Source organism: Colletotrichum phormii (genome assembly GCF_030913505.1).
Source record: "Colletotrichum phormii strain CBS 102054 chromosome Unknown BDP81scaffold_2, whole genome shotgun sequence".
Lineage (NCBI taxonomy): Eukaryota > Fungi > Ascomycota > Sordariomycetes > Glomerellales > Glomerellaceae > Colletotrichum > Colletotrichum phormii.
The window spans coordinates 1,370,657-1,387,260 of NW_026851444.1; the positions used below are offsets into that span (position 1 = coordinate 1,370,657).

At 53.3% G+C, this 16,604-nt stretch overlaps 5 protein-coding genes across 5 annotated transcripts; 3 read left to right on the forward strand and 2 right to left on the reverse strand.

Moving 5' to 3' along the window:
• Positions 1 to 5,457: 5,457 nt before the first annotated feature.
• Positions 5,458 to 6,208, reverse strand: BDP81DRAFT_445312 (uncharacterized protein; the record flags this gene model as incomplete). The annotated part of the gene is made up of 3 exons (XM_060591937.1): positions 5,458 to 5,501; positions 5,579 to 5,946; positions 6,000 to 6,208. 3 exons carry the CDS (start codon positions 6,206 to 6,208, stop codon positions 5,458 to 5,460), a joined length of 621 nt encoding a protein of 206 aa, XP_060450538.1.
• Positions 6,209 to 8,925: 2,717 nt separating this feature from the next.
• Positions 8,926 to 10,984, reverse strand: BDP81DRAFT_497254 (acyl transferase/acyl hydrolase/lysophospholipase; the record flags this gene model as incomplete). Its single annotated transcript, XM_060595448.1, has 1 exon — positions 8,926 to 10,984. A coding segment is annotated over exon 1 (1,990 nt), but the record flags the coding sequence as incomplete, so codon positions are not given.
• On the forward strand, positions 10,977 to 12,317 carry BDP81DRAFT_445314 (uncharacterized protein; the record flags this gene model as incomplete). The annotated part of the gene is made up of 1 exon (XM_060591938.1): positions 10,977 to 12,317. The coding sequence occupies one exon, from the start codon at positions 10,977 to 10,979 to the stop codon at positions 12,315 to 12,317; it is 1,341 nt and encodes a 446-aa protein (XP_060450540.1).
• Positions 12,318 to 13,219: 902 nt separating this feature from the next.
• Positions 13,220 to 14,771, forward strand: BDP81DRAFT_84264 (P-loop containing nucleoside triphosphate hydrolase protein). Its single transcript, XM_060596371.1, has one exon. It carries the CDS (start codon positions 13,255 to 13,257, stop codon positions 14,617 to 14,619), a length of 1,365 nt encoding a protein of 454 aa, XP_060450541.1. The 5' UTR covers positions 13,220 to 13,254; the 3' UTR covers positions 14,620 to 14,771.
• Positions 14,772 to 14,996: 225 nt separating this feature from the next.
• BDP81DRAFT_84266 (rapamycin complex subunit LST8 target) lies at positions 14,997 to 16,499 on the forward strand. Its single transcript, XM_060596372.1, has 4 exons — positions 14,997 to 15,191; positions 15,276 to 15,297; positions 15,373 to 15,868; positions 15,930 to 16,499. Exons 1-4 carry the CDS (start codon positions 15,170 to 15,172, stop codon positions 16,344 to 16,346), a joined length of 957 nt encoding a protein of 318 aa, XP_060450542.1. The 5' UTR covers positions 14,997 to 15,169; the 3' UTR covers positions 16,347 to 16,499.
• Positions 16,500 to 16,604: the final 105 nt, after the last annotated feature.

A 16,604-nucleotide genomic window follows, 5' to 3' on the forward strand; every position in this document is an offset into this window, starting at 1 on the left:
ATGGGCGCACTGTATCCGTCCGTATGCCCGGGCATTCAATAGCGTGGCGTACGTGAGGTATAGGTTGGTGGGCTTCGCTTTACATTTTGGCTTTGAGTGGTTTCTTCGCTGTCCAACGTGACTTATAGAGGAAGCCGGATGTTGTTCTCGTGGGTGGTTCGGATCTTTCCGCGGGACTCTTTTTAATGACGGCTCTGGTTTTTAAGTAGATCAAAATCAGTGATAGCATAAATAGCCCTACTCACTAAGCCACCGAGGTTCAGAACAACAGAGTGGTCTACTCAGAAGGCGCCTGATTCGTGCCAGGGCAAGGTATTGCTGTTGTGCAACTCAGCCTAAGCACCTAAAGTACGTATAGATGCTCGCTTCTTTCGCTATTATACAGAACAAGGCTAAGACTTCTGCTACGCGTCTGTCCGACGCGCGGAGGGAATGCTCAGCTTCCTGTTGGGAGAGAAGGGGGTGGTACGATTTCCATTCAAGGCGCTTACTTGTCTGTAACCGATGACCGGATGGAATCGTGTCGAGTGTGACTCCTTCGCGTGATCACAGCTCTTCGATATCGATCCAGTAGCAACGTCCGGGTAATCTCCCGCGGCGGTACACGACCGGCTGATGCCACGCTACCTCGTAGGGTTGAGCGGGATCATTCCCTCTGTGTTCCAAGGTCGACTTGCAGCCACGACCGACGTACTTGAGTGGTTCCGTTCCTCTGGATAAGCGAAGGGAAGACGGTTAGGGGAGAATTCGGCAACTACTGTTGCCAACGCAGGTTCGGCTCGGAACCAACCGTCCAATCCATGTCGTCCTTCAGCTATGGCAGCCTAGAGATCAAGTTGCTAGCCTGCCAAGACGCCCTCGACGTTTGACAAGGGTTATTAGCAACCTTGGAAGATAAATCGCATTCCCTTGAAAATTCCTCTATTCCTCAGTCCGATTTGAAATACGATGATTTCGGACGTTCACTGGACTATCATGCTACTTGTTCCCTAGACTCCCGACGCACGCGGTGTCCAACGTCGTGGAACGGGATGAGCAGTCCATCCATAACACCAACGCCCTATACCAAGCCCGAGCCCGAATCAAACTTGTAGAGAAAACGACCGTTCTATCCCGCCAGACAAACACACTTGCTTGGTCCCTTGCGAGACCACCCTGCCCTCTAGAGCATATGACTATCAGGGTTAAAGTAACATTTACATGGATTCCGCGAAGTTTCCCTCGGGAAGCCAGATGGTGGCGTTGGCTGCCGTGGTTCAGTGGCAGCCGGCACCAGCAACGCCTTGACCCGGGCCCGTCGGTCCCGTAGGTCCCCTGGGTCCCGGTTTGTTGTTCGAGTCCGAGGCCACGGGCTGAGAGCTTAGAGCCTGGGCTTGACCAGCAGCCCCGTGAGGGCAAGGGACTCTGACTACACCTTGGGAGTCGCAGGTTCTGCAAGGATTTCTACGTAGCATGCGTCAATGCAAAGTCCTACTAACTCTGGGTTGGAGATTTCCTTACCTTTCGTGCCCGCCACAATGAGTGCAGGTTCTGAAGTCCCACCTGCCAGAGTACCCGTCATCGATGCAACCGCAGGTTTCATTCTCATTGCTCGCCATAGCAGATGATGAGTTGGTGTTTCCGCGGTTCATGATGGTTCAATAAAATTGTGATAATGTTACTGATAGAAGAAGGTCTTAAGTATCGTTCCCAAATTTGATGAGTATTTTGCTGTAGATGAAGATCGTGAGAGAGGAGAAGGTGCGTCGCAGGGTGTACGAGAGACAGATGGAAAGAGAGTCTGATGATGAAGGTGGGAGTTGCTCCGTCTTTATACTTTTCCCCATCACGACACTTGGAGGACCAACCTCGCATCAACACCATGAAAGTCATCGCACTCACGAAGATCTTTCGACACCAGATCCTTCTCGTGTGTCGGTTTGCCTCACCGCCTTCGACCAGCAGCCGGCCTGGAGAGCATTATCGTCTCCCGGACCTTCAACGCCAGCCAAGACACCGCCAGAGGAAACAGCTGGCTGAGTCTTGTGACCCATGCCTTGCCCAGCTCCTACTTTCATGGTTGCCTCGTTTCATGCCGCGAACTAGCGAATAAGGAGGCAGTGGTGGGTGATACTTCATATGTCGCCTTGTTCTGTCCCCTTTGGGTAAGTAGCTTTGCATATTCTTCGAGCCGTCTTTGGGGCCAATTTGTCTCGGCAAAATGTTGGATCTGATATTGACGTCAGCCGCATAGAATTGTAGGGCTTACATGTCCTGGAACTACCACCCTCGCCGACGCCGTGGTATGAGCAGCCTCATGTGTTCCCCGGCGCCCCCGTTCCTCGCGTCGAGCCTTTGACCGATCTTGCTCCCCCACGATCTCTACTCTAGTTCCGTTCAGCTGATCACGATCTCCCGATTATCGTCCTTGAGATAAAGCCCGAATCATTGTTCCCAAAGAACGATATGCGCATCTCTTTCTCTATTCAGCTTCACCTGCCTCGGACTCTGATTTGATTCCTCCCGGGCTGCCAGCTGTCCCAGCAATCACGTCTCCAACCTCGACCGACGCCTGCGGCTACCCGCGTCGACCCATGTCAATCCTCCCACACAGATGTACACCGGCACCTCGAGGGGGCCTTGGAAAGCTGCAGAAAGATAAACCAATGCCATGCGAGGGTTGCCATGAGACTTTCCGGCCGAGAGGAGAAGAATAAGGCGTTGTTCAACTCAACCCGTCTACGCTACGCCGGCCATTATGCGTTTGCGAAATGTCATTTCCCTTGGTGTCTCCGACTTTTCTGCTCGCCCCTGACAGTGCGACCACTGACGGCTTCATTGTCAGACCAAGCATTCAGGATTTCCGTGGGACCTTCCAAATCACCGCATCTACCCAGAGATTCCTCCTCTCATCACTTGTCTCGTTGTATTGTCAAGCGACACCCTCCGGCACGGCCCATGCCCGGCGAGAGCCAGGACAACCCCATGTCGGGCACGATGCACCCATGCTCCCGCATTCTCTCCCTCCCGTTATATCCGAGCTTAAGTCTGCGTAACGCGAATTCTTCAGGACGAAGTGGCATGCCCGCTAAACGCCAAAACACAACATAGATTCTAGACTCACGATGTTAGCCTCCCGCAATCGATTCTTGGGATGTTGTAACCTCCCATCCACCCCGGCATAATGCTTCATTCACTACATAGAAAGTTGTCGAGGTCTCGCCGACAGATACAGAATCTCAAACTACCCAAGTACATCGGGCATCGTAACATGCCAACATTGATCATCAATAAACGAGCGTCGAAGAAGTACAAGCACCGAGAAACTATAGCAGAACCCTTACACTTCTCTGCAAGGCCCGATAGCCCCGACTCACCCGTTCATATCCTCGGCCGATTCCCTGCTTGTGCCACCCATCCTTTCCCTCGACCAGCAGCATTGGACGCGATCGCCAAAAAGGGTCATCTGACCTCCTTGTACTCTCTGTGACGGCTCGTCCAAAACTCGAATGCCGAAGGGTAGCCATGTAACTAACGACAATTATCGTGGAAGTTGTCGTTGATACGGTGCCAGTTCAGTCTGCTCAAGGAAAGCTGCATGTTGTTGATTTCTCTTCTTCTCTCGTTACATCGCAGGGCGTGTCTTCGGATGATCACCTTGCATGTCTTCCTCGACACTCCTTTATCTGGAGATCCTAGATGACGAATGGACATTACCTGCACATATCACTCTTGCCGCGTGATTACCCTGCTGTCCTATCTTACGTTTTCTTCCTGCCCCTCCCCTCCCGGAGACGTTTCGCGGCAACCTCATCACTCACGATGTTTTTTTCAACAGGCCTCATCCCAACGACCCCTCTCTCGTTCACGGTCCTTACCCGTGGTGGCGTCGCTCACTGCAGGCAAACATCTCATCTCGGTGAGCGAGAGAACCAACAGGACCCCAGTCACCGCGGTCCTTTTGGTCCTTGGCCCCATCCATGCATTGACGAGAGACAGACGCAGAGAGGAAAATCGTAACAGAGAGATAGTAAAGCGACGATGATAGACAGTGTAAGTCCGCAAAAACTAGCTCTAAATTGGGCTCTAATTGCGAAGCCTCCTGCAGGTCTTGGAGTCAAGAAAACGGAAAAGGAAAGAAAATGTCCCTTTTCCCCGAGGCCCCCGACACTGTCTCACTGCGAACGAGACAACCAACGACTTTCTTCCGCTAGGCGTATGCGCGCCTCCAATATATTCACAGCATGATTCAGCCCAGTCTACGGGTCCTGAAGAAGCGACAGGACCGGATCAACCAAGCGGCGAAGTATAACGGACGTTGTCTCAACCTCAGCCTCTGGGCTCATCTACTTTCCGGCTGTCAACTGCACAGAAACGCCGGCAGTGCACTGTCACCCTCAATGTCGCCTTATGGGATACTTCATACCCATGCCCGTTCCCTTCTTACTTTACTGCTGTGCTTCGCGAGAGAAAGTACCCGTACAACAATATTGATTCATTCGTCGCTGGTCCTTACTCGTCTTCCTGTCCAGCTACCGCGGTTGTGCCTATGTATTGGAGTTTGTGCGACTTCGAAACTCATCGCCAGCCATTTCTTGGAAGCAGGAGGGCGCATCTTTCGTCTGTTCTGCGACAATGACAAGTAAGCTAGGCGTCAGCTACAGCAGGTGAAAGGGCACAGTATGCCAGGAACGCACTCACCCTGGAGGCCTGAGCCAGCCAAGTACCCTGTTACAAGTAGGGGCACAGCACAAAGTCGACAAGCAGTTTTGATAGGATGGTCGAGACTCGAGAGATGGCCATGGTCAACCAAGCATTGGCATAGCCACGCTGATGGTCACATCTGAAGTCGTAACTACGGCCGAATGAAAACCAAGAGAGAATAGTCGCCACTTCAGGAGAGTTCCGAGTCGTACAGATTCGTTGGTCTCGCGACTGATTGGCACTGATGTATTACCGCTCCTTTGGTTCCGTCTGATACACCGACTGGATCTGCAAGGTTTTGTTGCAGTCATATTGGCATCCTGGAGGCCCGAGCCTGCGGTGAGCTGCGTATCTTGGAATTGAAATAGCCGTGCTACGGATGTAGAAGACGGCAATGAAATATCTACGTTTCGAATAATGCGCTACCACGTGGCTCCTTTGGCAAGTACGACTGTTTCACCGTTTGAGAGGATCGACTCACTTTGTCTTCAAAGAAACTGAGCGGAGGACCTTGAAAGTACTTTGAGTCCCGAGGCCATTCAGTCACAGGTCCGCTACAATAGGGATCGGTTTCTCGGGTACTACGTACCAAGACGGGAACCCGGCTCGGGTGCTGAGGATAGATCATGATGGGAGAAGAGACGAGGGCGAGCATGAAGTAGGTAGCCGCAGTAAGTTGAAGAGAAGAATAAGTCAACGTCTAATATTGGAATCTATGGGCGTCGCAGGAACCAATACACGCTTAATCCAACCCCTGCCGCAACCGCCACTCTCTCAGCCAGCTTGCGCAGCAATAACCTCTCGCCTGCTCGGTGACCCTGCTTTCCAAAAAAGTCTGCCCCCGAGTTCGTCCACGGGTACGGCGTCTCCGGCACCGGCAAGCCTAGGAACTCACACAACGGGACCCAGCCGTCCTTGGGCCCGGAGAAGACGAGCATCCTTTCGGGCGTCTCACGCGTGATGGCTTCAATACGGGCATGGTGCTCGTCATAAGGCTTCCGTCCCGGCACGGCCTCGGCCCACCCGCCGTACGCCGTGTCCATGATGAGCCGCAAGAAAGGCCACCACGCGGCGCGGAAGGCGTCGAGCGGATGCAGCAGGCGGAAAACGAGGGACCGGCGCAATTTGAAGACCGTCTTCTCCATGGACGCGCGCCAGGGCTCGTAGTCGCGCTTGGAGACGATGATGCGGGCCTCTGGGTAGGCGGCGGCGAGGTCCTCTGCGAAGAGGAGGGCGTGGGGCACTTGACGACGTCGTAGTCGCCTAGGAGCTTGTCGAATTCCGCGCGGCCGTAGGGCTTGCAGCGGTTGTGGTACTTTGCTTCGATGGCTTCTGTCCAGAGCGGGATTGACTCTTGCCAGGTTGGCCACATGGCTTGGAAGGAGAAGACTTTGAAGCCGAGTTGCTCGAGGGCACTGTTTAGTGCTGTGGTGTTGGAGTTAGTAAGACGGCATGATTTAGGATTGTGGAAGTTGAGGATGTCGCGATATGGGATGAACGTGTTTTTGATGGGATGGACTTGCATTCTGTCGCCGTCCGCGGCAGTCCGAGCAACAGCAGCTTCATGGGCCGCGTTCTCGTCTTGGTGACGGAGTCAATGAGGCGAGGCTTTTCTGACGTTTCCATTTTCGATAATGATGAGTCTTCCGTGAACTTGCTTCCGTGTGCCATGATTTCGTTCTTGCAATATCTTATAAAGCCTCTCATCTTGGCCGAGGTCTTGCTTCTCACTTGAGAGTCTTTATAAGTGAGCCAGCTGTCATGTACCGGGGCTCGTGGACAAGGTTTCCATTATAGCATGGGGACAAACCTAAATCGGCACAGACTGAGCTGACTCGTAATTACTCGTCCAGGATTCCGGGTGGGAGATCTGGATGAGGGTGTGTGTCGAAGGTAATCCACGCCCCTAGTCCCCCGGTCCTCATCTCCATCCGTCTCTCTCGTTCTGTCATTGACTTCTTTCGGCGAAGAAGCCATCCAAGATAAATACCGAGAGCACAACAGAAATTACGGATACATGTATCTTCAAAGTAACGAACTATCGACAGCACAGCTCTTCCATGGAGTACAAAAAAGCTATCGTGTCTAAACCTATGAGCCATCGAGCTCGACAGACCCAGATCCTCTCCTTTCTTTCCTACAGTCGGGACTCGCAGAACCATCTCAAGGCTTCTGTAATGACATGTGCCAAATCTTCATTAACTCTGGGGATCATGATATCGAAGTGTCCCCCCTCAACAATGTGCTGCCTCACACATGGCCCTGCTAACTCTCGCCATTCTTCCGTGAGCTGGGTTGTAGAGGTTTCCGGGCGTGGCTCCTTCAGCCAAGTTCCATGGTCACCGTCAATAGCACCACCGAATGATCCATTGCTTAGTTCCTGCGCTTTTCGCAGAATCTTGGTCGGGAACAGCGAAAAGTCGCCATTTGACGACCAGACTACTTGCAACGTCGCTGGGTTTTTCTCTCCGTTCATATACAGGGGCGAAAGTTTGTAGGAGCTATTCATGATAATGAGATGCAGCATATGGGGTTTCTGCCACTCAGCCATGGTTGACGACAGATGACCTCCAGACCATCCAAAGAACCCCGTTGCCTCGAGATGCTCACCCGAGATCGGTTCAGGACCTGAACACAGGTTGGGAGTCAGATATGCGTAAGACTCTATCACGAGAAGTCCAGAGACTGCGTGTCCCAATTGTATGATCTGTCTGGCACACTCGTATGCAAGACGCCCTCCAATCGACCAGCCACCGAGCATATATGGTCCCGTCGGTTGGATACGAAGGATTGCCTCGACGAAGAGTGAACAGTACATGTCCATAGAAAGATTGGGGATGACATTCATGCCGTGAAATGGTGACTCGAGGACGTATACTCTCGTGTCGGTCTGTATAGACAGGTTCGGCGGAAGCCCTGCGTACACGGAGCTGCTTCCGGAGGCGTCTGGAAGGAGAAACAAGTTGTGTGTGCAACGACTGGAACCTTGCAAGAGAACAACTCTGCTCGAAAGCTCAGCACTCACCACGGAGTGAGGTGTCGTGTCCGGTCCCTGAGCGATGTTTGCCGTTGTGATGCTGCGCTTCTCAGCAGCACCTTCGACGCGTTTAGGTTCGACATTTGCGAGAGTAATCTTTAAGCAAAGTGAGCCAACTTCGCTCACAGTCTGCGCTTCTAATAAAGCCATCAACGGAACCTCGACGCCTAGCTCGGCTCGAATGGTGTCTGATATTGTAGGAGCCACCAAGGAGTCGACGCCCAAATCAGCCAGTGCGGTGTCCTGACCAATCTCATCAGGGTCTGCATGCGTCTCTTTGGCCAGTATTGAGATGAGTTTGCTTATCAAGCTTGCTGGGCGCGTCTTGATAGTTTTCTCGTGCTTATCGAGGAGCATGCTCTTTGGAGGAGAATAGTGGTTTGACTTCGACGATCGTGGCGTAGGTGAGATGGCCTGGTTTCTGGGATCACTCTCTTCCATCCGTGCTGTAGCGTCCTCATAGCCTTTACCACTTTTGCTTTTGGTTTCTGGTCGTTGTTTCAATTTGTGGAAACGCATGCCGCCGATAGCGGCTACGGGGCACATGCCATTCTCCTCGTCAAATATCGTAACGTCCATAATGACGTCGCCCGATCCATCTGTTTCTCCGTGGATGTAACAGGCGTACACGCTGCTGCTGCGAGGACGCTCCCAAAAGTCGATAGCCGCACATTCGGTAAGGACATATACCGCTCCGGGATCAGCAGCAACATTCATGTTCACTGTGAAGCCAGCGGCCTGCATTGCACCATCTAACCAGACCGGGTCAATCACATAGTCTCGGTCTCCAGCACCTGTACTTGATGCTGTTCGAAGCTTCGCGGAAGCTTCATAACCGAGGGGTGCTAGAGTGAGGTTCTGGAGAACATGGTACTGTGAAGAGTACTGCATAACGGGCGTCCACATCTTGTAGATCATCGGCCCGTTGAAGTGGTTGGCGGCGGCGTTGCTACGCAGCTGGCTGATACGAGAGACGGACTTGATGAGAGAGCGAGCCGTGTGCTCGCCTCTGATGCCGTTCGAGTCTTCTGTCACTCGTAAAATGCAACTTGCGTGATGAGTCTGACGTTCGCCGCCGTAGAAAGTAACAGCGTATTCCGGGACCACGTTCAACTTTTCCAAGGTGGTTTCAATAGTCTGGGCTGGGCTGTTGATAGCGTCACTATCAATCGTAATAGCCGCCATCAGACGTAGTGACCTCAACCCGATGGACTCGAGGCCCACCCGTTCGCCTGGGCTTTGTAGCACAGCGGCGAAGGCCATGTCGATCAGCACGCCGGCGGGGCATATGGCCTTGTTTCGGATTACATGGCCAAGTATGAGACTTCTCAGTGGCTCTTCTTGGAGATTCGTCACATGTTTCGCCCTAGTGTTTTCGTCGTCTTCTGAGTCGAGGGTACATCCAGAAACAGGTGTATCTGGCTGTGATGATGACGACGACGATATTGATATTGATGGTGATGGTGAAGGAAGATGACGGATTTGCGCTAGAGGAATCCAGAAGTTCTTCAGGTCAAAGCCGTAGGCTGGTAACTCAAGCAGACTTCCGCCATGTTTTATCGCGCCGTGATAGCGGCTCCAGTCGATGTCAACCCCAGAACTGTAAAGTCTACTGACACTGAAGGCAATAGTATCAAGGCATCCCTGGCCTCCAGTGCCAGTAGCTTCGAGAACCTCAGCCATGTCTTCACTCGCCGGGGTGATATTCGCAGTAGTCATGTCTTTGCACATTGAGGTCGGTGAATGGGTCAGGAAGATGGTCTTCCGCCCAGGACTGAGTCTCATTGCAGACTCAATGGCGTTCGAAAACAGTACAGGTTGACGGGCGTGTTGGGTAATATGCATAGGCCAGAACGGACAGGTATTGGCCAACGATCCTATTACCGTCGAAACAAAGTTGATCTGTGGTTGACTGGCGAAAGAAGCTTGCGTGGCAACATCAAGCAGCTCCGTCAGGATCCCGTCCATCTGACCCGTATGGAAGGCATATGGTGTCTTAACCAAGACACCTTTGATGCCATGTACCTTAAGACGACTTTGCATTTGTAGGATATTATCGAGTGGCCCACCAACTACAGTCTGCCGCTGTGAATTCCTGCATGAAATTTCGACGTCGCAGCCTGCCAGGAATGGAATGAGCTGTTCCTCTTCGGCCAGTACAGCCAGCATCCGGTGGGTATCAGGTTTGCAAGACTTTTGCACTAAGCCTGCCCGCTTGCCTACGAGCCAAATGGCATCCGCAGCAGAAACAACGCCGCTTAAATGGAGAGCCGCGTACTCTCCAAGACTATGGCCAAGTACAGTCGCGGGCTCAACGCCCCAAGTCTTCCACATCTTGCTGAGAGCTAGCTCAAATACGATGAGTGCAACCTGCTCTAACGCGGTGCTTGACGAGGTTTCCACTGTATTCGGGGTAATGAGATATTTCAAGACTCCGGAGAAGCCTAGAGATTCACTGAGTTGGCTGTAGTCGTGTAAAGCTTCCCGAAACGCGCTGTTGCTGTCGTTTAACTGCTGGGCCGAACCGGCGACTTTTCCGCCCTGCCCGGAGAACACGAAGACAATGTGCGGCGTGTGTGATGTATGCCGTGATGGTGGCGATACTTCACTCGTGTCTCTAGAATCTTCGGAAAGAAGGTTGATGATCTCAGTTGTATTTCTGGCTTTGTATGCGAAGCGGTACGGATGGTGAGTTCTCCGTTCACAGGTTGTGTAAGATACACCATCAATCGCCGCAGAGGGCTCCTCAACTAGGAACTTGAGAAGTCTCGTTTTGTTGGCTTGAAAGGCCGAATAACTCTTGCCAGAAACAACAACGATGCGTGACAACGTCTCATATAACTCTCGGTGTTTGGGCTTTTTTCTGATGAGCTTTGAATGGTTCTTCGAGCCCTCCACAAGAATGCTGGTATTCCCGCCAGCTGCCCCGAAACAATTCAGTATGATAGCTGAAGAGGATTGGCGATGTCTTGAAGTCTGTTCATGTAACTTCAAGGGCTCAGAGTCCGAATTGATAGCAATGTTTAGCTCTTTCAGCGGAGGGAAATTGTGGTTTAGTTCCATCCTGAGCCCAATATGTGGAGGAACACAGTTATGGCGAATCATGAGCAGCGTCTTGACCAAGGCTGAAATACCGGCTGCACCCTCGCTGTGTCCAATATTGGCCTTGATGCTGCCGGTCCGTAGACTCGCCATCAGCCTTCTCAAATGTCTTCGCGGTGGGCTTCTCTTAGGAGGATTTGTCGACCTTGCTGCTATGCTGACAGCCGCCCTCCCGCCCATCATCTTGCGCTGGCTTCTCGTAGCTCTACCAGAGCTGGCCAAAGACGCACATACCTCTGAGGCAGATGGACCTCTGCAAGATGGGCAAGAGAGCTACGACGCCCGAATCACCCATAGCTACGGTCTAGTTGCAGCCATGGCACTCTCACAGATGGCTGCTGGCATCCTCATCAACGCGTCGCGATACAAGCTAGAAGGCGTCGGAGCCCAGGCAAAGGCTGCTCTCACGTACATCAGCATGGAAAAGGCCTTCTTGGCACCTCCTTCTTCGGCCGCAATCACCTCACCTCAAAGAGTTCAAGGAACAAAAGGGGGCCCGAGACGTCAAATCTGGAACTCCGGCGCCGTGTTTAACCTCGCATCCGTGGAAGCCTCACGCATAGAGGATTGCATCAGCGGTATTAACGCTATCTGGACCGTACCAGCTAGCTTTATCCTCGCGATCCCCATGTTGGCCACGAATGTAGATACTTCATCGCTAGGCGGCATGGTGATCTTGCTTCTAGGTCTTCCCATCTTCACCAGCGTCGCTCTCCGCATCTGGGGCGAGCAAAAGGCTCTCAGCGGACTCTGCCGACGACGAGCGGCCAGCACACAGCAAGTGATCCAAGGCATCCGCGGAATCAAACTCGCAGGATGGGCTTCCCAGACCATGGTTCTAAACAAGCTGTGCGGGATGAGGGTGGTGGAGATGGTGACGGCAAGCCGGTTATGGCACAACCGCGCCGTGCTCGAAGCGGCGTGCGCTCTCTTGCCGACATTGGAATCTATGGCAAGCCTCGTCCTCTATGATACGTTCCACGAGGGCGTACCTGACCCAGCAAAGGCGTTCTCATCCTTTGCTCTGTTCTTGGCGCTCAAACCGCATGTAAACCGTGCGGCACAGGCAGCGGTACAGTTGCAGGATCTTTTGGTGGGATGCCGCGCAATTGAGCAGTGGTTAGAGACGGAGGAGCCAGGTGAACTGATGGCGAAGTCTGCCGACTGGGCAGTTGATATAGCTCAGGATACAGTCGTTTGCTGGCCAGTCACATCTGAAGATGACGACTTCGTATTAGCCTTTGACACCCAGGTTCAGGTCATGAAAGGTGAAACGGTGGCCGTCTGTGGCGCACCTGAGTCTGGTAAATCATCTCTGCTATGTGCGGTCGCAGGCCAAATGTGCCTCGAGTCCGGCAGATTAGAACTGGGCATCGGGTCAAATGTGGCCATGGCTGGCCAGACACCATGGATGAGGAGAGGAACGATCCGCAGCAATGTCCTCTTCGACCAGAAGTTTGACGAGGCAAGATATTGGGCGCTTCAGCTCTCCTGAGCGATATCGACAGAATGCCCCATCGGGATCTCACGATTATTGGCTCTGGTGGTCAAGGTCTCTCAAGCGGACAAGCTCAACGTGTCAGTCTGGCCCGAGCAATGTATTCGGATGCTGACATCGTCCTCATTGACGACTGTCTCCGAAACCTTGACCCTGCAACGGGCAAAGCCGTGTTCGAAGGCGGGATTTGCAGCTTGTTGGAGGGCAAAACGCGCATCATCGCAACAAACCAGGCTTGGGTGGCCCGCCGGTGTGACCGGGTGCTGTGGCTCGAACATGGACGTATCAATGAGTTGAGGTCTCCGGATAAACTTGAGCAGCATTTGCCATCCATCGGAGTGGACGAATCTCCTCGGACGACGACGACGCAACCGCCAGCAGGACAACTCTTCTTGTATAAGGATGCAGCACAGGCACCAGGCCTGACTCCTACACACGCATCTGTTGTATCAACACCACAAGCAGATGTCAAAGTGCGAAAATCCTTCGACTTATACCTGGAACTCGTGGGTGGGCCAAAAGCAACGTCTACAGCAGGAGGTATCGTCTTTTGCTGGCAAGTGACCGCCGCCGGCCTAGTGCTTTGGCTCTCACTGTGGACTTCTAATCGGCTGGGGCTGTCGGGCTTTGCATCTGTAGCAGTCTTTGCTGTGCTAGGATTTGTAGAGGCGATTCTGGCGTATTTGTTATGCCTGAACATCACCAGAAGGATGTTGCAAGTGAGCCACAGCTTGTGGGAACGATCAGTGAGACGTGTAGTCGGGGCACCAATGACGTTCTTCCAAGGCCATCTCCTGGGAAGCATCATGGATCGCCTCTCCAAAGATGTAGACACGACTGATAGAGAGCTGATTGAGGCAACGCGCAATGCTACACTCCATCTGGCGCGCCTTCTGGGTGGAGTTGCACTGATGTTGGCGATGCAGATCAATGTATGTACCTTCCCCAAGTCCACGAAAGAATTGTGCTTACAAACATCCTCCAGCTTATCGTCGTTGTAGTGCCAGGCCTGGCTGCCGTCGTTGCTATGATGCGCCGTTACGCTCCTCGTTTGAAGACTGTCCGATCTCGCGAAGCTAAGCTACGGTCCCGCGTGAACGCCGCATTCAGCGAGAGCGTGGACGGCGCCAGCTGCATCTCCGTTTACAAAGTTGAAACATCGGCCCGGTCTCTTCTTGTCCAACGGCTGAATTCTTGGAGCAGTATCCGTCTGCTGGCCGCCGCAAACCTACGCTGGCTTGAAGTGAGACTTGACGCTGTTGTTGCCAGTACTATTGGGCTCACGGGTCTGCTTGTCGTGGCTTCCTCAGCTTCACTATCACCTTCCATCATTGGCCTGATAATGAGTCAGGCTCTGATACTTCCGGCATCCCTGCGACAAGGCATGAGGTTCTCTACGAGCGCGCTTCAGTCGATGGTCGCAGTTGACCGTCTAGCATCTTATGCGATCAGTCTACCTCGTGAGGGTGAGACGGGGCGTGCCTTGGGGTACCGCTTTTCTCTTGAGCAATCGTGGCCGAACACTGGGGAGATAGCCGTTCGGAACGTGAGTGTCTCTCACCGTCAAGAGCGTGACCAGGAGACATCCTCTGCGTTACAGCAAATGTCATTCACCATCCAAGGCGGTACGCATGTCGCGGTTGTAGGCCCTACAGGGGGAGGCAAATCGACTCTAGTCGCCCTACTCCTCCGCCTACTCGATCCCGCGATGGGCACCGTCACCCTGGATGGCATACCGATGGTGGACATTCCGCTGCATGTCCTCCGGTCCCATCTCGTTGCAGTCCCTCACGATGCCGCCTCATTCCCCAATAGTACTGTCCGCGAAGTTGTCGATCCCAAAGGCAGCCATTCTCGTGACGATATCATTCGTCTACTCTCGGACTTGGACAGGTTAGCCGGACTGCATAGTCAGGCACCTCTCGTCCTCGACGAACTTATTGACGAGCAGGTGGCACAAGGGACAGGGAGAGCACAACTGACTGCCTTAGCATCCGTGATACTCCAGAAACCACGGGTATGTGTGCTGGACGAGACACTGGGAGGCTTAAGCGTCCAAGCGGACGTTGAAGTTACCAAGATGGTAAAAGAGAGACTGAGGGGCAGCACCATGGTGGCGGTCACGCATCGCATGGAGGCTGCCATGCTGTTTGATCGAGTGCTCGTCCTTTACCAGGGCAGGATACAGGCTTATGGTGACCTCGTCGATGTGTGGAGCAAGAATGAATTCTTTAGAAAAGCGTGCGATAGAGACGGAGTTACGCTTGAGAAGATTAGGAAAGTCGGGATAAATAGTTGAATGACAAGAGAGATGTAGATAGGCTATGCTACTAATAGAAACTAATCGGCTCAGACAGCTCAGTCTTGGACTGACGGAAGTACGATGGTCATCAAATCGGACTCTCAGAATATCTTTTGATTTGATCCAATTCATACAGTAAGGTACTCGATGTTGCCTCTGAGGTGCCTTACCCCCGCGAAGATAACGAAGCTGGTGTGGCTGGGTGAAGATGAATGTCAGAAGCATGCCTTCCCTCGCACATACCTACCTAGTGAGTGGCATTCCGAGTGCCAAATTCCGAAGTAATCCCGCCCCCAGCCACACCTCGGTGAGACCCCAGGTGTCCCCAGACCTGTAGTGGGGCCGCATTGTTAGGAATGTGAGCCGAAGCTCCAGTTGAGAGCCGACTACATCGTGGAGGGGCTGCATCCTTCCACTGGCGACTCTGTGCGCGCAAATACACTCCCGATTTTTGGATGCGCCTTCCTCAATATTCAATCAACATCTTCCTTACACCCATACATCATAACATGCGATAACTGAGGCCAAAGGCTTCACCACAGCAACCATGTCTGTGATTCTTTGCACAGGTGAGTGCTCTTGAGCCTTGAGGGACCTTTGCTTCTTTGTCTCTGCCAGCAAGGCATTGGAATCGGTCATTAATCTTGTCTAAGCGGGTTACGACCACACCATCAGGTACGAAACGATTGAAAACCCGACCCCGATCGCTGAAAAATTGGGCGCCTTTGACTGACGCTCCTCCGAATCCAGGTTCTGGGAGGCCCTCTCGGGCATTTGCTCCCGTACGATCCAGCACCCAGATTCTCAGGTCAACCGCCTCTGCATCTCCCCCGACAAGCGCTTCCTCGCCGCCGCAGGCCACCACACGGTCAAGCTCTACGATATTAAGTCGACGAACCCGAACCCGCTGCTCACCTTCGAGGGTCACACTGGCAACATCACCGGCGTCGCCTTCCACTGCGAGGGCAAGTGGATGGTGACTAGCTCCGAGGATGGCACCGTCAAGATTTGGGAGACACGCAGTGGCCAGGTCCAGCGCTCCTACAACCACGGCTGTCCCGCCAATGACGTTGTGATCCATCCTAATCAGGGCGAAATCATCAGTTGTGATCGCCAGGGCAGCGTTCGCGTCTGGGACCTTGCGGAGAACAACTGCTCCCACCAGCTGATTCCCGAGGAGGACGTCTCGGTCTCGAGCGTCACGGTCGCTAGCGACGGCTCCCTACTTTGCGCTGCGAATAATGGTGTAGGTTCCTCCCAAATTACCCACAGATATGAAATGCGACACCAGAACTGACAAGCAATAGGGCAACGTATTCGTATGGCAGCTGCTCCAGGCCTACGACCGAACCCAGCTCCTTCCGGTGACTCACTTCAACGCGCACAAGGAGTACATCACGCGCATCCTCCTCTCGCCCGACGTCAAGAAGCTCGCGACCTGCAGCGCCGACCACACCGCCCGCATCTGGGAGGTCAAGGACCTTGAGCCTGCCCCCGACCAGGAGCCTAAGCCGTTCCCGCTCGAGGCCACCCTCACGGGCCACCAGCGCTGGGTCTGGGACTGCGCGTTCAGCGCTGATTCAGCCTATCTGGTTACGGCCTGTTCCGACCACTACGCCCGGCTGTGGGAGCTTCACAGCCAGCAGATCATTCGCCAGTACAATGGCCACCACAGAGGCGCGGTCTGTGTCGCCCTCAACGACTACTCAGAGTCTGCTAGATAACGATTTTGGGGGTTACTAGGGAGGGCACGGCACGTCTGCGTTGGTTGATTCATTGGTCTACAAAAGGCTTTTTTCAATCATGGCTTGTAACTTTTCTTCATTATGATATTCGGGGATTGGGTTGGCGGGGCGTCTGGACAGTCCTTTGTATCGCATTCACAGATGAGGCTGCGGCCGTCTGCATTACAAATCCTCAATTGGCAGGCTTTACTGCTACAAGAACATTACTTGCAAGATTATGGTATCCCACTCCCCTTT